Source organism: Anopheles cruzii, chromosome 3, assembly GCF_943734635.1.
Source record: "Anopheles cruzii chromosome 3, idAnoCruzAS_RS32_06, whole genome shotgun sequence".
In the NCBI taxonomy this organism is placed as follows: Eukaryota; Metazoa; Arthropoda; class Insecta; order Diptera; family Culicidae; genus Anopheles; species Anopheles cruzii.
Genome location: NC_069145.1, coordinates 12,628,594 through 12,655,524, shown reverse-complemented (window position 1 = coordinate 12,655,524; position 26,931 = coordinate 12,628,594). Strand labels below are relative to the sequence as shown.

Below are 26,931 nucleotides of genomic sequence, written 5' to 3'. Positions count from 1 at the left end.
CGGCAAACTGAAGCCCACCCCGATCGGACGGAGAAATCGGTCGTTAGCCAGCCAGGGACCCGCCGTGCCGGTGCGCGCCGAATCCTCCGGACCCGCACCCGGAAAAGCCAAAGGCGGCCCTAGGGGATGGCGAAAAACCCCAAAGAAAATGTGAACAGTCGGTCTACGACGGTGCGTTGCTGCTGACGGGGATCCGTTTCAGCGGCTCCGTGCGTCCGCTCCGTTCGCTCGTGACCGTGTCCCGCTTGCGCTCCGGCTCGCGGTCGTACGGCGATATTGGATAGGAAAACTCGACCAAAAAAAGGAAGAGAAAAAGTAAAATAAAACCCATCAACCTCCGCCGGAGGCCGGTGGGCACGGGACGAGCAGGGTGCCACGGGGATGTTACGGCGTACGGGCGTGCGGGTGGTCACACACACACCCACACACAGTCAGCCAGCTTCCCATCCAGTTATCTATCTAAATAGAAAACATGCGCTTTTTTGCCCGCTTCCATTAAAAAGTCATTAAACATCGTCCTCCTGCAAAATTATTAAACACGCTCGCATCGCAAACTTTGTGCACGGCACCGGCCCGGCCTGATGCGCTGGTATGCGCTGGGTTTTCCCCGTTGATGCTGTTCTTTTTCAGTGCTCAGCCCGGCGTCACCTCTTTTAAAAGCTTGCCGCTATTTTATGCTGCCGGGCGATTGACGGATGGGTGGTTTTGCTTTGTTTCGAACTCGGCCCGCCAATGGGCCAATGTCGGTAAAATAGGTCCGTGATGAGATGCACTCTTCAGAAAAATCGCAGGACGCTACTGGGCGCTGAAACTAACTCCGCTACCGAAAGTCGAAGTGATGCGATAGTTTGCAATTCGTTAGTGAAGTTGAAAAGTCGACAGTCGAAACCCGTTATTATTATTCAGACCCATTTTAATTGTTGCATGTATAATAATGATTAGGCTATTGCCATCGGTTCCACTACTACGTGCGTGTTTTTGCGGAGAGTACTTCTTCATTGCTTTAATATTAAGAAAAGTGCCACCGAAAGTCATCGTATTGATGTTTATGGTGAAGAATCGAAAGGTGTTCTTGTACCGAATCGTCACTGGCGATTAAGAGTGGATTTATTACGAGAATCCTAAACGCAAAAAGGCTCCATCGCAACCAAAGCGAAATAATCACTGTGCAAATGTTATGTTGTGCATATGATGGAATATGAAAGGTGTGGTATACTATGAGTTTTTAAAACCTAATGAAATTATTGATGAACAACGCTATCGACAACAATTAATGCGTAACGTTTTGGCAGCACAGCGAGGTTCACTTCTTATGAAAGTATTGAAAAATGGAACTCTGATTGGATCGCTTCTAAAGATGAGGAGTTCTATCGACACGAAAGCGGGGAATCAACTGAAAGATGGGAGAAAGAAGTACCTAACGACGGACAATACTTTCATTAAAGTATTTATATGTTTTTTTGTTGTGGTTAGGCCACAATTATCGAATAAAAACCGAATGAATTAATCCAAAGTCATAATATATTATGCCACTATAGAAGATACTTAACTCTTATCTAAAATACCGATTATTTTAGAATATACAATGAGCAGCAATACTGTGGTTTTCAAAGAATCGCGAGTTAGTTTAACACTTTTCCAAGTCAGTCAATCAATGATTCCAAAGTTCTGCATATTTAACTAGCGAAATATTGATTATCTGTTGATTGCCAGACACTATCGACTCATCGAAATCCTGAATCTCATCGTCGGGCAGGTATGCTTCTGTACAGTCCCGGGAGCTTCACCAACCATATACCACCACGATATATTCTATGGTTCCCATTCTATTGCAATTATTAATAAGGTAGCATGTCTAAAAAAACTAAAAACCCAGCAGTGTTTGTTACACTGGCTTACAAATCGAAATAAGAGGAGTACATTTTGGTGATCCTCAATGCTTCAACTCAACCACCGAATGAATTTATACTTCCTAGAGCGAGCATAGTATCTCGCGCACATCCTTACACACGGTTAATGCATTTACGGCCTGCCATCTGCCATTCGCCTGCCCCGGATCCATTCCCGGTTTTGCTCTTCGACCATACTTTACCGAATAACGAGTTTAGCGCCTTTTTGGGAGGTGAAGAACCAAAACGAGCGCCTTGGAAGAAACAAAAGAAAAAAGACGGAAAGAGCATACGCCAAATAACGGCGTCTTAAATGGTTGCCCAATCCCCATTTCGTTGCCCGCTACGTGGCTCTAGCATTCGGTCGGATAGGTTCCTATTTAGCGTGCGAGCCCTTCGAAAGGTTCCAAAATACGAGAGCAACTGTCACAAAACATAAATTGCGCCAAGGAACAATCTCCAACTCCTCACACACACACACACACACACACACACGCACGCAGCATCCGGTCGGTGCATACATCAGCTCTTATTAGCGTTTATTCGAACCTCGCGGAAAACATTTCCCCTGCTCTTTTTTGTATAATGTTTACTGCAAATAAAATTAAAACATCGCACAACATTTAAATGCTTTTTTCGGCAGTAGCAAGTCTCGCGAGCCGTCCGCAGGAGAGCGAATGTATCCTCCACCTGCACACCACCTGAGTTTTGGGGTGGCCTCGACGAGATGATGATCCGTCGATGGGAGCCGCAAGGATAATGGGTCGGGATCGAGATGGCAACCGACCCGTGGGCGAACAGGATCGTCCGTTGGACCTGTTTGCCGCCATCAGAGCGCCGTGGAGCGGATGGAGTAAATAAAGTTCAACGAAGGATAAGCGCACCAAAGTGAGGCGGTGGTAAAAACCATCAACCCACCGGCGGGAGCAGCTGGAAAACTCCGATAAGTCTCAGTGCCACATACCAGCTATTTTGGTGCCAGAGCGTGGAGGGCTCAGGCACACGCCGAAAGGGGAGCAACGTCCTTGTCCTGCCTCTCTCTCTCTCTCTCTCTCTCTCTCTCTCAGTGTACTGGCGCCCTCAGCGACCATCATCGGGCCCAAAACGAATTCGAATCGAGCAGCAATCGAGCCAAACCTTTGTATGTGTGTGTGCGAGTGTGTGTGCTGAACGGTGGGAGGACATGCTGCAGGGCTCATCCACCAACCATAAAACACTCGACGAGAGTATCAGCCCACCCACGGCCCACGGCCGGAGTACCCGGCCCAGAAGGAGCATCGAAAGTGTACACCTACCATTAAGCTTTTTATGTTGGCCCGTAGATAAAAGGAATCATGTTTTTTTAATTACGATCGTTTACGTGTTTTTTTCTCTTTCGCTGGCATTCCCTCTCTCTCTCCCACTTTGCTTACCGAAAAGGTTTCCTCCGGCCGCCGCACCGCACCACCGGCAGCGAATGGATCTACCGCGCCATTTTTTGCCGCCGCCAGCCCGGGAAAAACGTTTTAGTAACTGTCCGTAAAACGGTTTTCGGAAAATTGGCTAATGTATCCCGCATAAAATATACAATCTTTCGCTCACGATGCTCGTATCGCCGTGTTGCCCAGTGCTGCTTCTGCTGCTCGGGCCGCTGTTATCGATCCGGGAGCTGCTTCGGGAGGCTTATGGGCGGATAAAAAGGACACACATTTTACGGGCGGATCCGGTGAGCGGTCCGGCGGTCCTGCGGTAGCGACTACGTTCCGAACACGTCCGACACGTGGCCGCTCTTCTGCGAATGTGTGGGCTGTTTTACTTGTTTTATATTGCGTCGTCATCAATCATTTTGAATGTGCTTTTGATACCACTTTAATTGACTTGCTATCTTAAACGGCACGCAAATAGACGATCGGATGATGGCACTACCGACGTTCTGAAGAAAATATTTATTTTCTTACTGTCAAATTATCCTTAAATCGTTAAATCGAAAACTTTCGTTTAGCATTTGACACATTTCAAAACCAAACATTCATAAAAACAAGGTTTCACTTTTTACTGCTAGCGATAGGAAAACGATACTCTGTATTGTACGATAAATCGTAGCAAAACCAACAGAAAATATTAAATCGTCGAAAGTCTGGTCTGGTCGAAAAGTCTGGTTTTGTATTAAATTTTTAATGTTTTTGTAATGAAAAAGAGAGGATGAATTTTCATCAAACCAAATGAGGCATTTCCCGATTTTCATCATTTCGAAACGAGCCAAAACACAAGCTTCAGGTAGTGACTGCTCTATGATGGCCTAATAGTTAATCGAAGAAGGCGCTGAGCGAAAATTTTGACATTAAACAAGCTAGACATAGACTTTTCGCTGTTTAAAGTATCAGTTGACAAAGAACTTTACCTTGAATGCTAGTATTTGCGAATAGAAATTTAAGTTAGTGTCCTAGTTTAAGGTCACACTCAGGCACCAACTCTAAATTCACACTTTCAATCACCACTAAGCGTCGCAGACGGTTCGAGGTCTAAGTTCTACAGCGCGTATCCCATTTCGCGGTACAACTTAGACAGAGCCAACAGCCTTCACGGTGTTCGCCAGGAATCACAGCAGGCCACGAAAAGCATGGTTGCGGTTAGAAAAGCTCCTGCCGTCCACTGTCCCACACAGACGGACGGACGGAGCACGCACATTGCCACCAGCAAACAGCTCTTTGGGTGCGTTCGCCTAAAACCGTGCTTAAAAAACAAATGCCAACATGAAAGCATTCTTTTACCGAAATCAAAGAAACGTTCACTGCCGGCCCGTTAGTGGCGGTGGAACCCGGCTTTTCCTCGGCCCGGCGCGGCGGCCCCATTTCCCGCGGAGTCCTTTGATGTAAGTTTTGCGTCCATTTACCAACTCGCTCGGCTTCTCGGTATCATCCACTCCACGGTCGGTGTGGTATGTCACTGCTTGCGAGTTCCATTATTTTCTGGGTTTTCTTTCCGTTTTTGTGGTCTCGTCTAAAAAGTCGCCTTTTTCGGTTCCCGGTGCCACGCCACTCCGTGGCTCCAGACGGCGGCTTGGCACGTGGCTTGGCAAATGGCTGGGAAAAAAAAGTTTGTTTGATGGTTTTGTTTTATGCTTAAGTAGTTTGCCGCAAACTTTGTGTCTCCGTTCGCTCGCAGTTTTGCGGTTCCTTGTCGGTCCAGACCACCGAGTGGAATTCGTTTTCGGCTGCCCACTGTCGCCATCCGCCAGCGCTCGGGGAAGCCGGTGGCCCGCTGGTGGCAACAATTAGATTAGGTTTAGTGCATTACCGTGTGCACTATTAACCGAAATCGTTACTCTTTTGCCTCCCGTGCCCGGTGTTTGCGCTCCCAAAGTGCGCCGGCCCAATCGACTTCTCTTTAACCACCGGCCGGCCATGTGTGTCTGTGCTCCTGCGGTGTGTCATACAGTTCCTACTAATGCATTCGGGATGCTACTTGACACTTTGCACACCACACGCAACCCTCGGTCCCGTACCACTCGGAGCACCCGGAATGAAGCAGCAGGAATGCCTTCTGATTCTTCCCCGGATGCCCGGACCGGAGAGTTTCTTTTGGGCCTTCCTACCCGTTTGGCCTAAATAACGGACCGTTGGCCGGAAGTGGCACGTGCGTCACATCGCCGGGCCGGGGCGTGAGTGTGCAAAAAATTATAAAGCTTATTTTCACCGCATGAGCTCGCGTGTGCGAGCAGCCAGAATGTGGTGTGGGATTTTTTATTGCCTTCGACCAACATAATACACACATTTATAAATCTATATGAAGGAGGTGTGTCAGCCGGTGTCCGCCCTGCCCCCGATAGCTTTAATAATTAGCGAGAAGCGGAAGCGCACCGGAAGTGTAAATATTGTGACACAGTAAGTGGCGACACGTGCCATTAGTTAGCGCCAACCATTGCCCCCTAATTAAAGCGGGACAATGGTGGACATTTCTTTTGCGCCACGGCAAAGGGCAACGTCGGCAAGCGTGGCATTTAAATTGATACACAATCGAGAAAGGGATGGGCGGAAATGGGTGACTCTCGGCGGGAAAACCGAAAAACCGAAGACTCGCTCTTTGAAACGATCAAAACCGTATGTGCAACGAACATTTTGCGATTCACAGTCACAGTTCCAATATTTAAAAAATCATGGACAAGTTTAAAGTTGCGGCGAAAAGAGTGGAGTGCCGAAGGGACCCGTTTAAAGTATTGCCCCGGTGGAGAAGCTATTTAAACTCCCGGCCGGCTGCAATGGCATCGAACCGAGCGGATTTCCCCAGGATGAGCGTGTATCATGATAAACGGATTTGCTGGCCAGGCCCGGTTAGGAGAAGATTTGACCAATGTCTCCCCGCCGCCACATGTTGGGCCCCGTTGGGCCACACCCGGGGAGAGCAACCGTATGGTGGGATAATTACATTTGCTAAACTTTATTTCCACAAATGTCATCCACCCTCGGCTGCCGCTCAGGTGCCACGGGTGCCCGGGTCACGGCGCGCAGGACTCCTGCTCCTCCGGTACGCCGGTAGCACGGTAACCGTTTATAGGTAATCATCCTTCGAACGGCGCCGACAAGCAGACGGCGGCGCTTTCTTTTTTTCAAATTTAAAGGGTTTTTCGGAGTTTCCATGTCTCGGCAATCAGGAGTCTCTACAATCATCTACTACCTCAGTGCCTCGGTGCTAAGGGGACAATTTGTGGCCACTATTGAGCGTGGTTCACTGACATTTTTGGAACGAAAATTACGCGAAAATGATGACCTGTTATTCCTGTTATTGCAGGAGCACCAAACTAAAAACCTTGAAGTTGGCTCAATTAACCTAAAACATTCGTGCCACCCGTTCCAAGTCCAAGTCCAGAGTCAACGGTTCAGGGTTCATATAATAAAAAATATACTAATTCACCCCACAACTCGTTGGGCCGACCATTCCGAGAATGTTTTTCTTCCGTCAGCCGACACTCGGCTGGCCACACAGTATTTCGGCCACTAACTCCGGCCTCGGTGGGGTTGAAGCATGAAAGGTATATCCCTAGTCCTGGCCAGCCGTACCTCCCTCGGGAGCCGCCACCCGGGAGCATGCAAAACAAAGACACCCCGTGCGGCAAATAAAGTGGCGAGCCGTCACAAGTCGTCACGAAACTGCAAGGAACCGCCAGGAACTGGGTAGGCCACTGGATAAAAACAGAAGGAAAAACGGGAGCAAAAATACTCGAGCACTCGGCTGCAAAACTATACCCATTTTTCTCCGACTCCGCCGACCGACCGTGTCATTGGCAGGAGCCACCATTTTGTGAATGTAGCACCCAGCACCCACACCCGACCCCGACCACCTACCACCGGCACCAATACACTGGTGCTAGCGAACTCTGGTGGCCACCCACACACCGACCGGGACGGGCACACGACCGACGCCGCCATCGGATCCTTCGAGCAGGATAGCGGTGTCAAGCGAAAGTGGGCCAGCAGGACTGCGCACAAGTCGTCCCGCCAGTCGTCCTTGTTCGCCGCAGGACGACGGCGATGGCGTTACCGTGGCAACGGGGAGCGAACCGAAAAACATTAGCTCGAAATGATTGGTCCGTTTTTTTCCTGGTCACCGACCGTCCGTCCGTCGTCCTTCGGCGGTGCCGGTGCGGTTGTCCCGCTTTTGTGCACACGACCCACCGTGTCGGGCCACGGGGGCGCATGCGCCTCTCGCCCCCGACACGGGTTCTCGCTGCTTTTCTCGCTCGCACCGGAACATCCGCGCCGTACACACAGCAGAACAAACGGCCGTCCATTTTTCCCAGCCGCGCAAAGCAAGTTGCGGGGCACCCATTTTGCGGACGTCAATGCAAACGTTTGGCAGCACTGGCGCGGGTGCGCACACACACACACACAAACGCACACGCACGCAGCAGATCCTTTTCGGAGGGTGCCGTCGAAGTACCGTGAAATTGCACCGTTGATGAATGCTCGTCTCCTTCGCTCGGACCCGTACCACCCGCCCGCCCGCGGGGTTCCAGTTCCGGCCCAGAGTTCGCGCGCTCGCACACCACCACGCGCAAAAACAGGCGCGGCGCGGTGCGGTAACCCGAGGAGGCCCGAGGCCGTCAGGAGGGACCACCATCAGATGATATTAATTTTGTTACTGTCGAGCATTCCGATTTCGCAGTCCGATCAAACCGATGCACCGCGCCACAGCACACGGGCCACGCAAGGTCGAGCGCTGAGTTGTCGTCGAGTTCCGAGTTCGAGTGTGCAGTAGCCGCAGCAGCAGCAGCAGGAGTAGGCCTTGCCTTGGAGCTTGGAGTGTATGCGTCAGACACCCGGGAGCCATCGACACCACGCCGGCGGGCTTTTGTCGCGGGCCCAAACCGGAGGAGGAATTTCTCCCCACGGGTCAGTCCCGGTTAGTGTTCGGATGCGTGCAAGGATCCAGATCCTGCATTTCTAGGATGCCCGGAACAGGCGGTGTCCGGTTTTGGTGTGCAAAAGAAGCGCTCAGTGCTCGCTCGGTTGAACAGTGACGGGACCGCGGTTTTTTGTGAGCATTCCAAGGAACCGAGAAGACCTAACTCTAATGCCGACGGAGTTCTGACGTGTGACAAATCAAGTGCAATACGCGGCCGGTCGGGGTTGAGTGAAACGGTTGGCCAACGCATGGTTAAAGTTTGAGCGGAAGTGAACGCTACTACGTTCGAAGTCCCTGCTACGTCACCAAACAGTGATTTCGACTCTAAAAAAAAAAGAAGTCCGAGAGCGAAGCTTATCGGCGGGGCCAGTGGACGATCGTAGGGTTTTAGGTAATCGGCAAGAGTACGGCCACTGCAAGTTGTGCGAAAAGTGATAGAAAACCCTTTGCCGACAAGTTCCGTTTAATTCTTCACCGAGGTGAACGAAGATTTGCCGAAAAAACGAAGTCTCCGGAACGTCGGCGTCCAGTGAAAGATTCTAAGATGGAGTTGTTTCTTTGATTCCCCGTCAGTGCTTGGTGCTTCTTGGTGCCGAAGACGCGACGCGACGTTGAGTGTTGTCGAGAGTGCACCGTGTGCCGCCGGGAAAAGTGTCCGCGGCCGTTGGACGGTTGTTAGCGCTGTTCCGGGGACCCTCGCACGCTCAAGCTGTATCTGCCGACGGATTACTGCTGCCTACCGGTGGTGAATGCAGATCTCGCCGATCCGTCGTCACCGTCGTCCAGCTCGGCCGGCAACACCCGCCACGGCAGCCACGGCCACACGGTGGAGTTCAAAACCAACTGCGCCGGAAGCGGCCCCGTCGCTGGCATCGGTGTGGCTGGTGGTGTCCTAGGCAGTGGTGGCAGTGTCCTCGGTGCGGGAATCGGTTCCGGTTCCGGTTCCGGCGGTGTTGGTGGTGAGGGAGTGACGAACGGAGGAGGACCGCTGCACGGGCCGCTAGGACTCAGCCCGACGGCGAGCGTGTCGGGCGGCTGCCCGGACTCGCAGCAGTTCAACATCTTTCCGGCCATCTTTAGCCGCCAGCTGAACTTCAACGCTGCCGGCTCCTGCGGCCAGTCGAAGCTGATGGACGACCTGCGGCCGAACCTGGTCGGGGGCCTGCTCGGGCTGCAGCAGGGCCTGCTGGACGACCATGCGGCCCTCTCGCACGGCAACCTGGCGCAGCACAACGCGGGCCAGGACAGCAAGTTCATGTCCCTGCAGGACAACCGGCTGATGGGCATTGCGACCCACGAAAACCGGCTCCTCGGCCTCGGCTCGCACGACCACGGGCGGGGAGGGCTCGGCGGTGGACCGAATGGGGGCGCGAACGGTGACAAATCGATCGGCCAGCACCGGAAGTGTAGCAGCACCCCGGAGGACTTCAGTGCCCTGTACGGTGGGTTGGCCGGAACGCCGACCATCAGTGACCATCACCACCACCACACGCCAGCCCACACCCCGCCGAACCGGCTGTCGGATAATGGCTCCATAACGGGTAAGAATGCCACCGCCACCGACGGCTCGCCTTCCGGTGGCCGGTTACGGTGCCCTTCTCCCCGTCGGCACTTTGGTGGCGGACGATTTGTTTCGATTGCCCGCACGTGGCCAGGATTATCCTTTCGAGGGCGCGCGTGCGACGGATAATCCGTCGATTGTGGTCACTGCAAATGGCCCGCACTGGCTTCGCTAATGGGATTGATCCGGGCGATCCGGGGAGCGTGAGATCATCCCGGTAGGGATGTCCTTTTTGAGGCCAAAATAATAGAGACCCTTTCTTTTGCCAGAGCATCTGCCGCGTGGAGTGCTAAAGAATGGCGAGCAGCCAATGCGATGCGAAATTTGTTCGTTTTCCCAAACAGAGAGCCTCAGCTGCTGGTATTTGTCAGCAACAAACTGCTTTTAGCGACGACAAGTTGAGTTAAAGTTCGCTTTGTTAGAACAATGAACTAAAGGTTTTAGTTTTAAACATACGAAATTAAGTGAAATGTTGGTTTAATAAGGCATTCGAGTCGCAAACAACTTCATACAATCCGTTTTTCTTTCGGTTTTCATCACACAAAGTTATGCCGTCGGCTTTTAATGGTGGCCAAAATCACCAAGGATGTTCACATTCGGTCTAGGACAAGAACTGCCCGAATTGAAATGGAGATTAGAGATGGATATAATCAGAGAGATGGAACATTTATAATCGTAATTTTTTTAATTATGCTTCTCAAGATAGTTTGCAAATTCTTTTTATCCTATTTCTGTTTGAAATGTTTCTATTTTCCTTAAACATTTTCATTTAGTTTGATACTCCTCATTAAACCATTTTACTTCGTACTAATGAGAGCTATGTGATACGGACGAAGCTCTTCTACGACTACCATTGCTGTAATTTGTACAAACAATTGCGTCCTTCGTAATGAAAACAATTGCTGAATTTGCCAAGTTCAGCAGTTTATCAATCGAATCAGTTCCGGATTTTCTTAAAACAAGTGGCTGTTGGAATTCTACGAATCCAGCATGTTATTGAAGGGCTCTTCCAATGGCACAATTAATTTGCGCCTAAATGCCTAACCGGCAACACTCCAAATTAGCAGTCAATTAATGCGTTATTATCTAAGAATCCCCCAACAAAAACCTACCAGGGGTCCTGCGGGCCACGCACTTGAAAAACATCTTTATTGGTGAGAAAATTTGTAACACAAATAAATAAACCTCTCAAGCGAGCCGACTTCGGGGCCGACACGTGGCCCACCGCGGCCATCACGGAAGGGCTCGCCAGCCCACCAACAATGATGCTGTTAACAACAATAATGACAGGTTGATTGCTGTCCTGATGTCACGGTGCCGGGGTGGGCCGGGCCGGCCGGGTGGGCAAAAAGTGCAAACAAATGGCTACATTTCTGGTAAGCGGAAACCGAACAAATGTTCCCTCGCCAGGCGGGTGACTTGACACTTCGAGCGGCACCTTCGCCCGGAAGGCTGCCAGTGGTGGCCCAAGCCCAAACCCGTAACGATGGCCCTGTTCCGGCCGGGTCATTAGCAGTGGGAATCCGAAAAACTCACCCAACTGCACCACACACACACACAGACACACAAGCACTGATTACAAAGCAATTGAGCTGTGTGCTGAGGACCCTCGGTACCGCCGACTGGTGCCTGCCGCCGGTCCCGCTGCCGCTCCGCGGTAATCCGAGACCGCACCGGGGCGACCACGCTGCTGGCTTTCCTCGCGCGGAACCCTCGGTCGAATCCTCGGTTCAACCCTGCTGGCGGTCCCTGCTGCTCGGCCCTCGCTAAATAGAGCAAGGGGGACTCCAGAGAGAGAGCAATCAAAAGGTGTTGACATACTTGTCGTAAGCTGCACTTCATTATTGTTCCTTCGCCTTACGCGGCCGGCCAAGCGGAACCCTCCGTGAGGCGGAAAAGCTTACAGCCGGAGCCGACACACACAAATCCGCACACGCACTGGCGAGGCCATATGGTTGGTGTAGAATTAGGAAGCGAGCACCACGTGGGACTCGCGCCGGAGGATGCTGTAAATGGGATTTCGGCATCGGCATTACGGACCCGATCCGACACACGGACTTAGCGCCGCGGTTGATTAGCAAATCTTCCCGAAACCGACCGTAAACCACCGCGAGCACCTTCTTTGGCGCTGGCCAGCGACCAGCGCGCGTCCTTCGAGACGCGCGCCGGGACCCGGGCTCGGGCGTACTATCAATTATGTAGATGGGCTAATTAAAGGTAAACGTGGGTGTCATTTAACTAATTAATCGCTGTTCCTTCCTTCCAAACGGTTTCGGCTGCGACTGGGTCCGTGCCGGGGCCCAGGTCAGGTCAGGGCTCAACGTTCGAGACCGGCTCGTGGAGATTCCCGCGTGAAACCAACAACGGTTATTAATGAATTATTTATTTTTGTAAATTATGTTAATGCGCGAATCGGGCCAATCGGGCCGCGACCCGGATACTTTCCCTGGCGGCACTTTCGCATCGCAGGATAATCGCATCTTAAGGACAAACCGACCGGACCGGGGCCACCAGCTTTAAGGTTGCGGTGGCGGGGACTAATAAAAACCCACCACTCTCTCGTTAAATGGTTGAAAGTGAGGCGGACTTGGATTGGTTAAGTTACATAATTTAACCGTCCCATCCGTCATCGCGGGAATCGGGTTTTCACGACGGCACACAATTATGCGCATCTATCATCATTACCGGTGGTGCTGATGGCGCTGGCGTGTTGATGTTGATGCTGTCTGTCGCCCAAAATGGAGCGGCCACAGCCACGGGAAACACGGAACAGGACATCCGCCGGCCCGGATGCTAGTTAGCCAGTGCAAAACATCGGCAACTTTTCACCGTCATTGTTAGCGTGCGCACTGATATGACGCTGATATCGCGCGTCCACCTCCGCCGGATCACACGTCCATCAACGTGCCACGGCCGGACCGGCGGACAATCCGTGGCACTCCGACGGAGTCACAAAGTTCCAGAGTCCAAAGCTCGGTCCGTTTTTACTGTCTCCACATCCTGGGCCGGGGCACACACACACACAGTGACACACCGTACGTTCCTATCTCTGTCTCTCCTGCACACTCTCTCTGTCTCTTTCATCAGAGACATTGCGAAATAATTTATTCATTTCCATCATGGAATTATACCATTTGCATACTAAAAAGGCTCTGCCCCGGTTCGCCCCGGTTCCCGGCGTCCATTTCGTGGCCCATTCAGGGCTCCAGGTTGGGGCCTGCTGGGGGTGCGGGGGCCGACTCCGCCGCACGGGGCGCCATTGGACACCGGTCCGGCCGTGAACAGTCGAATGCCAACAGCGAGCCGTTAAAGGTGGAACAGTCACTGGCCGGCCGACTCGGGCCCACTCGGGCCACCATCTGCTAATGAGCAAACTGATTTGCACCGGAACCTCCGGCTGGTGGAAGGGAAAAAGGTAATGTTTTTGCGGATGGTTAATGCCCCAAAAGCGGCTACGGTCCGTTTGGGTCCCGAATGCTCGACACGGCACGGGATTTCCCTCAACAACGGTACGTTGCTCCGTTGAAAATATGTTTATTGCGATTATAGTTTGGAAATTTATCCAATTTGCGATTGGTATCGTCTCACAGTCATGCGAATTTCATACTAGAATAAACGATCGGTAATTTGGTGAAGTATGGGTATGGCAAAAAATATCGGGAATTCGGAAATCGAAAAGTTTTTCTTTATTCCTCTAAATGTATGTCATTACCTTTAAAATAGTCCCTACTCTATGCAGTAAATCTATCGCTACATTCATTCCGTCGCTACATTCGTTCCGTCGCTACATTCGATGTCCACGGAGCGGCCTCTTGAGTTTAGCAGACGAATTTAATGAATGCGGAACGTTCTGAGTCGAGTTTGCGACGAAATGATCACGAAAATGTTATTCAACAAATTCCTCGTGAGGCAAGAACCAATAACACCCAAATAGTATTCTTTGTCAACAGTTTGGCCATTTGGAAGGTATTCATAATGCACCACAGCACGATAATCGAAGACAATCGTTTTCCGTTATTTGTTGGCCATATTAGTATATTCAAATCCTCGCAACATCGTTTGCCTATATTCAGGCGTTACTTTGGGAATTTTTCGTAAATTATTATTACGTTATTGTCGACGGATATCTATCTATAATGTACAATATGCCCGGAATACCTTGATGGGACCTATCCCATCATCGAAGTTAAACCTATTTAATTGAAGCATTACCTCTTAACAATTTAGCAAGATTTGTTTGATTTAATGAAACTAATTTCCTAGACATACATAAGTTCCAACGTTAAATTCAACGAACATTGAACGGATCTTCAGCCCACCAAAAAGAAGCAACTTTTCGAAAACAAATAATCAATCTACTTTACTTAAATCGATCAACAAACCAGTTAACTCTTTACCACTCAGCGTATTCCGAGGTCGCTGAGGGACTTGCTTCCTTATACCGTGTTTTTTAAATGGTATTCAGCTGCGTTACCCGTTTCCGGGCGAAATAAATCAACCGAAAGCTGTGGTGAGTTCAAAGCAATCTGACAATTTCTTTGATGTTCGAGATCGGCCCCCTCGGCGAACGCGTTCTTTTACACGTTGCCTGGTCCAACCACTAGTGGGCCCTTTTTAACCATTAGCGCGAGGCTGTTGTTTAAGCGTTATTCCTGCAATGGTTCTTTAATCTTTTAAAGACCCAAAATCGACGATTATACGCAGTTGATGTACTAACGGCGTTTGTCGATGAGCAGAAAACTTTGGCGGAAGAAATTCGCACACACCGTCCGCGGGCCATCGTGTTTGACTCCGCTGGCGCAACGTAAATTGCATTGAATTTAGGTTTAGCCCATTACTATGTAATCATCGACACTATAATGATCAATTTAATTACAATCAATTTACTAATTAGTATTATTTAAATGGATACCACCAATTTATTGGCTCATTATATCGACTTTGTCAGCGCGCCGCTGCCTGTTGGTTGGTCCCCAGTGCGTGTGCGTGTGCCTGCGTGTGTGTGTGTGTGTGCGTGTGTCTGACGTGGTGAACTCCACCACTAAACTAAACTTCGGTACCGCCATCAGCAGCAGCATCCTGGCTCCGCGCGAGACCTCCGCCCGCGAGGGTGGTATTGTTGGGGAACAATTCTGATAAACGTCGACCACTTGTGCCGCTCAGGAGTCCATTTTCCGGCGTGATGGATGCGCAACGTGACGCTGCACTGCGGTGATCGGTGGCCCGGTGCATTATGTCGGTTGCAACATTTATCCTCTATCAGTTTTTTATGTTTTTGGCTGGGACTACTACATCCGGGGAGGGTTTCTAAGCGCCGGCAGATCCGCCGGGGGGGGGTGCTTCAAATCAATTTGTGACAACCGCCGGCAAGTTCGCTTCGACACCGCACACGGATGCGGTGGTTCCACTTTGTCAACTTGCCGGTTCGGCCAGCCAGCGGCTGGCCTAACTGAGTCTAGCGAAAAATGGAGCTCAGCTTAGGGAAATTTCAGTTCCATTAAACGAAATGTAACATTTATCACAGTGGTGTAGTGTTCCAGCCGAGATCCGGCCAATTGAGCCCAGTATCATGCCGCACGAGCCCCTTGCAGCAGCAGCAGCGATCGAAAAGCAATCTGGCGATACGGTACGGATCATCTGGAACGTCCCAATCGCTCACGGCTTTTTAATTGAAAGTGGAACCGTGGAGTCCCTGCTTTAAAGCAGTGTCTTATCTTATCCACCGAAATCACAATCCCAGTGTCCCCGGTACCCATTTATTATTTATGACACATATGGTGGCCCTATTATTAATCCATTTCCGGTACTTTGCTCTCGAGAATATGACGCCATACGACATCGCCGACCCTCCGCCGATTCCGATCAATCTCGGAAACCCCTCGGAACGGCGCACCGCAATGTCCACCGTGGGTTGTCCTAATAGAAAATACACTTGACTCGTATTCGCGTGTTCACCCCTCCAGGCCAGACACTAGCCGGACCACTCAGGGGGCCTGTTGATGCTGGGTTCTTTTCCATCGATTGTTCCTTCTTATCTGATTTTTATTTAATACTCATCACTTCACTCACCACTTCGGAGGCCGCTCACCGTTCCGGAGTGGTGGCCCGTGTTTGACGTGTTCCGGTGAAGTCTAATAACTTGAATAATTTCCTTTCCATTTTATCACTACCATCACAACCCGGCGGTGCAGCGGAAGGAGCGTTTAAGAAACTAAAACCCGAGCCCAACAGTGGCCCGCTGGGGTCCGCCGTGCCCGGTGGCATTTCGTCGCCCGGAAGTGGGCTCTCCGCTTTGCCCCAGCACGCCGGCCACACACCCACCACAGCATCCTGTCCGACACCGGCCCGAAGGCGACATCGGACCACCTTCACTCAGGTAGGTAGTAGTAATGGGACCGCCAGCCATCCGGAAACCTGCCCATGATGATGGGCTGATGGGTGTTCCGAAATGGTACGAATGATCCCCAGGACTCCCGCACGATCGTGCGGCCAGGTTGATCCGACATGATCTATCTCCAACTCTCACCTCTCTCTTTCTCTATTTCTCTTTCTCTGTTGGAACAGGAACAATTAGCAGAATTAGAGGCGGCCTTTGCGAAATCACACTATCCGGATATCTACTGTAGGGAGGAACTAGCACGAACTACCAAGCTGAACGAGGCCAGGATACAGGTGAGCTGGCCTTCTCGTCCATTCTTCCATTCTGTCCCATTCATGCCTCGCGTTACACCGCGAGTCACGCCGAAGCACTCCTTAAACACTTTTTATCGATACGACCGTCGTCGACCATCCTTCCCGTTCCGATTCTTCGGTCCTCGGTTTTCGGGACGAGTTTGGATACGCCCGCACACGCGCCCGAAAGGAGAGCACATCAAATTTGGTATGCTAATTGGCGAAAGCGAAAAATTGAAATTTTCATTCAATGAGTTGACGGCGAACGAATCGAAGACTAGCGGCCCCGGGGAGCTGCTGAACAGCGGCCACCATTCCGTTCGCGCATTCCGTTGCGCTAGCGGATATGCTGCCGATGGTTCCAGCAGGCAGGCAGGCGGCAGGCAGCATCCTTCCACGTGCGACAGTGATCGGAAGCCTGGAGCCTGGAATTACGCGACATCCATTATGCTAATTTGTTCGTCTTCCCAATTCGGGCTCCACATTTTTTTTTTGCTTTCTTACTCGAAAGGATCGGGAGCGTTTTGGGGGCTTTGTTTTGTTTCCGGTTTCCGGTTTCCTGTGTGCCTCGCGTGTATTGCTCGTGGACGCGCACGAGCGGATGATTAATATTCACGATCGGTATTTGACGATATTAGAACATCGTGTCAACGGGGAGCGAGGCCGCGGCCAGGTGCTGGTGGTGGCCGTACCCGAAACGGGGACAACCTTCCGCCGCAAGTGGCAGGTTTTTGTATCGGTATTCCGGTAAGGTATCAGTTTTTTCTCTCTCCCCGAAATGCAAAACCATTCTCGTTCGAACACGTTGCTCGTTTTCACCACATTCGGCATTGGCCAGATAGAGCTCCCTTCGATGCTATAGAAGATGTGGCCAGGTGTAGCCGTGCAGCTTAAAGGAAATATCTGTCTCTATTTCTCTATTCTTCTATTCTCTGTCAGGTATTTCAGGTTGTTAGTAAAGCTATTTTGCAGAATAATAGTAAGAGAGCGTGAAAACTGTTTGTAGTCCTTCTTAGCGACACGCATTCATGAACGATGCGAATCGGTCATCCCTAAAACCGCTTTAATTTATGATCAATGCAATGTTGGAACTCTTTGTCGCGTCTGCATAGCTCGGTTCCGAGGTTGGCTCGACATTCCGAACTAATCCCACATCGGCACCCGCACAATGGGTATAAAAATAAAACCGTAATGAGCACGGGATGCGCCTCCAAGGACACCGTGGTGTGTTGTTGATGAACGCCACAAGAATACATTTTAGCGCAGGCCAGACCCGGTATGTGTTATCCTAATCGAGCACTGTGCGTATGCTAAACCCTGATCAACACGTCCTCCGGCAGCAGCCGGCGGAGACCCGTCGGTGTCCTGAGGGCGGTCACAATCTCGATCCAATCAAACAGACAACGCACCCCACACCGCACGCGGATATGAGGTTCGCATGAGTGCGCTCACAGAGAGAGGACCTCGTTCAGCAAATTTAGCCACGTTCGGCACTTCGGCGCTGGTGGCGCCCAGGCGCCTAGCGACACCGGTCGCTACTCAAATGACGAAATAATACTTATTGATTGCATCAATAATTCAATGAAGATATTCGAACATCGCGCCACCGCGCACCGGAATCGGGCGGCGAGTGCGCCGGAGAATCGCCGTCCGGATCAGGGAATTCCGGTGCCGGGCTCTCGTGTCACCGAAAGGGGGCCGTTACGGCGCAAAAACAGCTCCTTGCCGGCCAGACCATCATGAAAGGCGCTGCGCAATGCGTGAACTGCATCGGATCGTGAGTGGCCAGGATGGCTCGTTGTGCCGCGCTGGCCAGCAGCACGCATCGAAGCGTTCGACCCGACAAACGACCCCCGGGGACCCATCCTGCCCACCCTGATCGATTTTTGTTTCAAGTCTACTCCTAAATTCGTTTCGAACCCCAATCATCGGACGAAGGATTGGCATGCCGGCCCCGTTGTGACAAAGGACAGCCTGGACCCGGGCCCTGGGCCTGGGCCGCTCGGGTCGCTCAAAAACAACGGACCGGTGGACCGTTGGGTACGAACCATTTTTGGGACGCCGGCATAGGCAAAAAAGGCGGGGAATTATTCCGCTCTGGCCTACAGTACCGTGAGGCCCCGTGCCCCGGCCCGGAGGACCCTGATGGATCCGATGGTTGCTTGCTCGGATGAAGATGAACACAGTTTGCCTACAAACTGTGTGTTCGATACGCTGCGGACGGTCCGAGGACGTATTTATTATTATTGTATTTCCGGGCTCCGGGTCCACTGGATCCGATCGGTCACTCGTGAAGTGCGTTCCAGTGCAACCTTGGCGAGGCTGGCGAGTGGAGAACTTCATCCCGCAGTGCCCCGGACTGCCGGGCCGGATGATTTGGGTGACAAAAATAAAACAATTCTCACCGTACATTAATCCACCGTAGGGCTGGCCGGCCGTTCGTGACTTGCCTTCGCAAAAATGGGCCGTCCCATTGCCGGCGTCCCGACATGAAAGGCGATTGCGAAGCGAAGCTGGGCAACCTTATCGATAGGACGATCCTATGTCCGTCATGCCGTACCGAGAACAGGTCGTCGGTCGCTGCTAATCAGGTGCATAATTTTGGGTAGCTGTCCCACACGATGTCCTCTCACTCAATCGCTTCACGCTATCCGTTGTGACGTGCCAAACTCCAGGCCGGAAATTGGAGGACTATTAGACCTAGTACTGCTTCGAATTTTATCATTCTGCATCAAATTGTTCGCTTCGAAAAACGACCAACTTGGCATCTGTCTACCGTTCGTCACCGTGTGAGTCGGGTGGCCACAATTTATGTTGAACCAGCCTTGTCTGGAGCTAATTATGCGACAGGGCCGACTATTTCCACTCGAACGTGAGCATGTGTGGCGACACCTTCCCTGAGGTGGCCATTTTCACGTAGTTCCAAATCTTTCCAAAACGCCTGAAGGTATGCAAAACAATCGCACCGAGCGCAGCCGCCGATCGGAAATGTTCCACTGTCACGTTCGCAAGAGTTTTGCGGAACAGTTTCGGGGCAATAAGCTGTTCGTTGTTCGAAAAAAAAATATAAATTTCTGCGTTCAACACGCTTCACGCAGACTGCTACTCAAATGGTCCCCTAGCTGGTCGCGTCCCGCCTCAATTAGCCAGTAATGGCTGACAGTCGGCAAATCTATCGCAGCGCCAGAAAGAATCCACTCTGGCTTAGCAAAGTCAAAATTGGTTGCCAAAAACTTCTGCGAATCTTCTACAAAGTAGCGCCAGGGCAAGGCAATGGCTGCAAACCAACCTCCTCTGGAGCTTCGCAGCGTCACTGGAGCGAGCACTTGATTTAAAGTAATATGAACGAACCTTCATTTCATCCACTCGGGTGCGCCGGCGGCCCCGTAAACTGGAAGAACTTCGAACCCATCAAAGCATCAACAACATCATCATCGTCGTCGTCGTCGTCGTGGTCGTTGCCGAGACACGGGCGAAGAAGCTGCGGGATCTGCAGCTCGCTCCGGTGTCGGGGTTGCTGGCAAACTTTGACGGACTACCAACTTCTTCGTCCCTTCGCTCCGAGGGGATGACTTTGAGCGGAGCGAACCGGAGAGAGAACATTGATAAGAAGGTTAGAGCGAGCGAGAGAGAGCCAGTGAGAGTGGCCAAGGCAGAAAGGAAACGTACACCGTTGCCCAAAAGACGGAGCCAAGAAAATTACCTACGAAAACCGTGGTGCCTCGGGGGCGAGTGGTGCCGAAGGAAGCAGCGCGATGGCGAAGGGAGACCCCTTCGAAGGTGGGCGGGAAAGGAAGGAAGCGCACGCGGCATTCCCGTTTGCTGTTAGTGTGTAATCTACAACATCAAATGGATCCTTAATTCAATTACTCCGCCTTCTTGGAAATTCCTCCATTACGGCCCGGTGCTTCAGCGGGTTCGGGGCCCGGGACAACGGCAGGGATCCGCCGTCCCATGAAAAACCCAAGCTAAGCCCAGAAGGGCCCCCGAAGCCATAAGACACAAAACCCTCCTCCTTCTCCACGGGCGGCCCCTTGCGCCTTGGCCGCGCAGTTTATTTACGAGTTCAATTTCGACTCCACTCGAACCGGGTCCGCAAGTTGGGTGCTTCCTCTGCGAAGGAAAATGGCGGCTCCAAAGCTAAGCCGAAGCATCCGAAGAGCAGGCAGAGAGAGGGAGTGAGACAGAGCACGACCGTGTGTCTGGGGCATCGGGACGAAGGATAAGGACGCGTGTGGTAAGGAGCTCTTTAGCCCCTCGCAGAGAGGGCCGCCGCAGGGCGGGAAATTGCGTGTGCCTGTGTGTGCGTACGTGTCCGCTACGCGCTATCCAAGATGAGATCCTGACAGCGAGGACGACGACGTCGACGCTAAAAGGCACCACAAACATTTCGCCCTCGCCATTTCGCGCGACTCCAGAACGGCGAACGGAAACGTGGAACGACGGAGGCGCCGAGGCGGAATGGAACAGGGTGCAAAGGACGGAAAGGGCATGGCGAAGATGATGATTTCGAATAGCGGTATACACATTTAATTTAAATAGAAGACATGCCCCGACCGCGACCCATCCACGGCCCGTAAGCCCGACCCACCCAACGATAGCATTCCGGTGACTTTACGCTAATGGAGAGTTAAAGCGAACGAGAAAGAGAGAAAGCGAATGTGCCAGATCTTGAACGAAGTTCGCAGCCTTGCGAGGATACGGCACCGTGCACCGGCCAACAACAGCGCATCGTTTCCGTTCTTCGCCGGAGAGCCATTTCGTCGATCCACACGCCGAGTCGATGCCTCGGGCAGGATGTGCCACACGCCAGAGGATGCGGAAGGTGCCCTTCCTATGGCCGGAGGAGAACGGCACCAGCAAAATGGCAGAAATTTGTTTCTTCGCCCTAGCCTTGCTGGCGGGCGCTGAAATTGCAAAGTTTTTGAGACTAAGATAAAGTCGAAGAAAAGCCTGCAGGATGATGCTGTACTCCGGTGTTCCCTTCTCCGTTCCCTTCTTCTGCCAGTGGGACCATCGTAAGCTTTTACTTCTATTCTGGCGCTACCACGTTCCGTCTTCGCACAAGCTCGGTTAGTCTTGTGTGCGCCATTGGATTTCCACTTTTCCGGAACTTCGAAACACACGCGCAACCACCACACACACCGCATATCGGCTCGATGAGGAATCGGCATCGCAGGATGCTTTGCATCGGTCGCGGTAGCCGCCTGCCAGCACAAGAGCGAAAGGGATAGCACATTCGCTGTTGTACCACTACACGCTTAGTCACGTGCACACACGACGCGCTCATCAAAGAGGGCTGGACTTGCACGGTTTCCCGGGAGGGTGCAAGTGAAGGGAACCCTCATCACGTTGCCCCGTTTGGCAGGCCCTGCGGGCTCGCTTGCAATGCTCGCTGGATACCATTTTGGTCTTTGGTACCAGCACCAGCGCACGACCACACTCGTCTCTGACGCTGGATGTCCTTCATTTTGAAAAGTTCCATGGCGTGGTTCGAACTGTGCGTGCGAGATTCGCAGCCAGCGGAATCCATGGGGACGATGAATCCTCATGCGGAAGATTGATAAGTTTCGATAATAAGGCAATCAGAGGCACGTCACTTGATAGTGGTCAGAATTCTGCGATTCCGGGCGATTCTCGGTTCCGGTTGGACTGTTTGACAGCGGAATTGTAGAGCACTAGATTGTATAGTTTTCGTAGGCACGTAGTTCATCGAAATAGAAGCCAGCGCTTCTGCCGAATTGTCCGAATGGCCCCAACCTAACCTTAAGCTGCCATCGGCACTTTTCGCTCGTTTCGCCAACAGGTTTGGTTTCAGAATCGGAGAGCAAAGTACCGAAAGCAGGAAAAGCAGCTCCAGAAGGCGCTCGCCCCCTCGGTAATACCGTCCTGCAATGGAATGATGCGCAACATCCAGGGCTACAGCGTTTCGAGAGGTTATCAACCGTATCCACATCCAAATTCAATCAACCGATATCCCCAGGTACGGAACGGAAACGAGCCAACGAAAAACACGGCCAGCTGAAATGAAAAACTCCCCGCTCGCAGCGCCGAACTTTTTCGATCAATTCTGCTGCTGCTGCTGCTGCTGCTCCGTGCGGCCCACGGTCGCCATTTCGGCCATTGGGTATTGATTTTTGCGTTTCTTTTTCTCTCCCTCTCTTTCTCTCTCTCTCTGTCGGTGCCGGATTTTTCTGACTAACTTTCGGTTCCCGGACGCCACGGAACCACCAGGACCTGTTCCAAATGGGAGCCTCATCCTATCCGGGCATGGCACAGCCGTTCTCGATGACGCACGGCTCCAACATGGGCGCCGTTGGCGTGCGTCAGGATTCGATGGGTAAGTTTACCGTTCGCTTATTTCCGATATTCGTTTAGAGCTGCCTCTCTCCACACGCACGCAAATACTGTGTGCCTTCGTGACGGGCCGGAAAAAGCGTGACTGGGCAGGCGTCCGGCCATTAATTCGTCGTACACAAAACTAAACGTGGCCAGAAGCCCGCGGACGACCGAAATTCCCTGCCGACGGAGCGTAAAATCGCATGTTTCTTGAAGGCTCGTGCATAGTTCGGCGTTGCGAAGAAATAGCGATATAAATAAGCACACCCAAGACATCGGGACACGAATTGTTGGTCGGCCGGCAATGGCATCGGAAATGCCTGCAACTGCTGGGAGGAAATTTGCTATTTTCACCTTCGAATTGATCGTAGGCCACGGTAGCGCACGTGTTCCCGGGAGCCAACACCTTCGAAGCAGGCGTTACCGTCTGCCGCACGCCAGCGACTGCCAGCGTAGCGAAGGCTTCAAGAAAGGCGTGCGGGCACGTCTTGGGAAAATTTGTCATTTCCGCCGAGCGGTAATGATCAATAATGTGCTGGCGATGTGCCGCCGTCTGGTGGCGCCACCAAGACGTTTCCCTAACGCCCAAGCGGCCCGTCCACGGCAGACTCGTGAAGGAAAGCTTGCCGAAGCACGAAGCAGTGCCGAAACAGCACCCCGTGCGGGAACGGAAAAATAAGGCACAACAAGTTCCGGTGGGCCGTAAAACTTTTTTCTGCCCGCTCTTCGCCGGTGCACCTGGTCCTTTGGCACCGAGGGCCCCGGTGGGGAGACCACCGCGCGTGAGAGACGTTACGTCCGGTTGAGTTTTCTCGTCCCTCGCTTGGTTTTCCCTTGTATTTTCCACTTTTCATCATGTCTCTCTTTCTCTTTCTCTGTATGTTTTCCTCTCCCGCAGGAATGACGGCCGAGGACGAATGGTACAACAAAAGCTTATCGGCACTGCGAATGAACAGCTCGCACCATCCCAATCTGTCCGCACCGATGCTGCAATACCAAACATAATTAATGTAGATCAAATGAATACAAAATAGCAGTCGCAGGCGCACCGCACGCACCGCACGGAGATGGCGGAATGGGGCCAGGGCCAGGAACGGAAAATCGTTTAACCGGCAGCGTTCCTCCGGACCTCCTCTTCCTCCTACACGTTCTCCTGGATGTGGCCGGGTTACTGGAAAGCCAGTCCGGGGCAATCCACACACATCTCCACAGCAGCAGCACCATCACCGAACAGCGGCAAAAAATAAACCCGTAAACCGGCCGGCCAACAATGCAGACACACACAAAGGCAACGGCTTTCCGCCATTATTCCGGCGCATTTAATTCGCAACCCATTAGTTGTACTTTTTTGGCGTTCTTCCTGACTTTTCACCAACCACCTCGCGACCACGACCAGCGCGCTTCGTTCTGCGGATTCACCGGGCGGGTATTATGTTGCACCGGCGATGTGGCAAAACGGAAAACCGTTTAGTTTCCGTGGCCCAGCCGGGAATGCTAATTGGTTTAATTTATTTGCGTGCACCCCGTGGTGGGGCGGGGGACGCACCCAGGTTATGTGGTGCCCGGGCAGCCGGTGGTCAAAGTAGAGCATTGGGCAACATCCAAGGACCTTTTCCGGTGGGCTGTGTATTAAAATGTATTTTAATTGATACGTTCATTGCATTACCGTGCCGTACACAGGCGCCGGTGTGATCGTGGCAGAATTCGACCAGGGATGCGCCGGATGATACCACCGATGCCAGGCTCTTCAAGCAGGACCCGTTTCTCGGGCCGTTAGAAGTTTACTGCATCCATCGGATGTACTCTGAATCGTTTTAAAATCTTAACAAAACCATCGGTGTGCGCCGAATGTCACGATACTTCATGCTAATCGCCACACTCAAATGACACGGAGCGGTATCATGTTGTGGGTCTACGAAAGGATTCCACTAACGGGACGGAGGGCACCACATTACCAAAGCAACCAGTTATTCGATCTAGGATTTAAAGTATCTAAATCAGAAAACACGTAGCCAAATTATTTTATTTCATCCAAAAGAAGAAACCAAAATACAAACACTCTAGCGCCAGTACATAATAGAGAGCTTGTGGATATAGTGGACTATCGATAAGGAAGTAGATTTATCTTGGGGAAATAAAGGAAACAAAAAACGGTAGAGAGTACACGGCACTCTGTTCACAATCGTATTTTTCGAGAAATGCAAAACAAACCGAGGCACCACTCCTAGTTCTACGGTGCCAACATTTACTTGTAAATACTGATCATTTGAGACTTTTCACTAAGTAAGCGTGGAGCGTGGAGAACAGAAATGCCGCACGGCTGCTGCCAGGAACCCTAAGAATGTGAGCCAAACCAAAGGGTGAAACTATGTGAAAATAAACCAAAAAGACAGAACGCGTTTGAATTTTATGTAGATGTAAATATAAGACACATAAAACATCAATACAATGGACAACTACAGTTTTCTTTCGGTGCAATCTTTATATGGGTCCGTTTTCTTCACTTCGCTAACGATTTGCAACGGCTTCTCGGTGGACGTTTGTGCGAACATGCGAACCTAACTAAACTGTGTCCGAAATACCGATCCCGACGTTTCTGTACGTTTTCCCAAGGAAAAACCAAATTTCCCGTCATTCGCCATCAACTTACATAGCAACAAACCAACGTTGGACATTCGGTGCGATTGGCAAGGAAACAAAAATACACAATATTTAGTTCTGTGTTGTAACCTTATTATAGCGCAATTTTATTATTTTGGTTCACAATAATGAGAGAGTGGTTCAGTTGCTAGGTTTGTGTTTGTGTTCTCATTTGATTTTCGTGTATTCGTACAGTTACTCAGCAGTGTAGAGTTATTGTTGAACGTAAACATTACAAAATTGCTATACTCTTAACCGTATAAACCGTTGTTGCGATCCTTGGCCGGTGTTTACGTTGGCGTTGTTTCCGTCAGCAACCCAACCAAACCTCGCTCCACCTTTTCTCTGATCGTTGTTTTTATCTCCCAGTTTGGAACCTGGATGATGCCCTACGACTAACGTGGCTCCGCCGATTGGCCATAATTTGTTACCGCCTAGTGCCTGCTTTTGTGTTTCTTTCGTCTGCTAGCTTCTCTTTCCACTACACGCGATACGGAACCTTGGTGCTCGAAAACAAAAAACAAAATCCGACGAGCACAGAGACTGAGAAGCCGTTGAATGAATTTCGATAAATAAAAGATCAAGAAACTAATCGCAACGGTGTACGTATCTGTGGGAATATTATTAAATGGATAACGTTTTTCTGACATTGTTGGTCTAAAAACAGAAAAAAGCTTGTTAATGTGTGTAAGACTAAGCTAGCCATCAAAACACGCCATTGCGTCCATTGCGCACAGTATTCCGGTGGCCATTACGACCCGTTGGACCTACGGCGCAAACCTGTATTGTGTGCTTTAGATCGTGCTAGCGATATTAAATATATTTATATATTTATATATCGGGGGAGACTCCGTTGGGTCAGTGGGCCACACAACTGCACTGATCGCACCGAGCATAGACCCCTCGACCATCGGCCGTGACGCGCAAATAAGCAAATCGAAATTGTTAGTCAATAAAATTAAAGTATCACTAGTGATTAAAAAGGGGCCAATTTTCTTCCTGTTCCGCGAACCCTAAGTGTTGTGATCCGTCTAATGTAATGGATTTTTGAACATGACAAATAAGAAAACATCCCAACAGCCAACTCACTCATACGCTGCTTGTCCGCTCGTAGAAAACCAGCGTGTTGGGGATAACGTAAATGCGAGGACACTTTCTGGGGGTTTTACCCCATTGTTTGCCCTATGCTATATCCGGTACTCTCTTGGTGGGCGAAAAAACACCGAACCGCACCGAACTCCCGCCGTAACAGTGAATTTTAAAACCTGTTTCACCTCCTCTATGATGCATGCTGCTATGCTGTGTGTGTGTGACCGTAGACCGATCAGCGATCGAAAGCAAGAAAACGAGAAAGAAAGAAAGAAACGGAAGTGAACAAAAGCAATCCTGCTTTCTCGTGCCATAACACTCGGCCAGTTCTCACACGTACGAAATTGCTTTTATTCTACC

The 26,931-nt window shown here is 51.2% G+C and overlaps 1 protein-coding gene across 2 annotated transcripts; it reads left to right on the top strand.

Moving 5' to 3' along the window:
- The first annotated feature begins 9,318 nt into the window (after nt 1-9,318).
- LOC128273438 (homeobox protein unc-42) lies at nt 9,319-23,847 on the top strand. Of its 2 annotated transcripts, none has more exons than XM_053011404.1 (6): nt 9,319-9,811; nt 16,023-16,207; nt 16,396-16,503; nt 22,310-22,486; nt 22,738-22,850; nt 23,736-23,847. In XM_053011404.1, the coding sequence occupies exons 1-6, from the start codon at nt 9,400-9,402 to the stop codon at nt 23,845-23,847; spliced, it is 1,107 nt and encodes a 368-aa protein (XP_052867364.1). In that variant the 5' UTR covers nt 9,319-9,399. The 2 variants fall into 2 exon arrangements, with proteins under 2 accessions (XP_052867364.1, XP_052867363.1); XM_053011403.1 differs by having other exon boundaries at nt 9,400-9,811; nt 22,738-22,843; nt 23,741-23,847.
- The last annotated feature ends 3,084 nt before the right edge of the window (nt 23,848-26,931 follow it).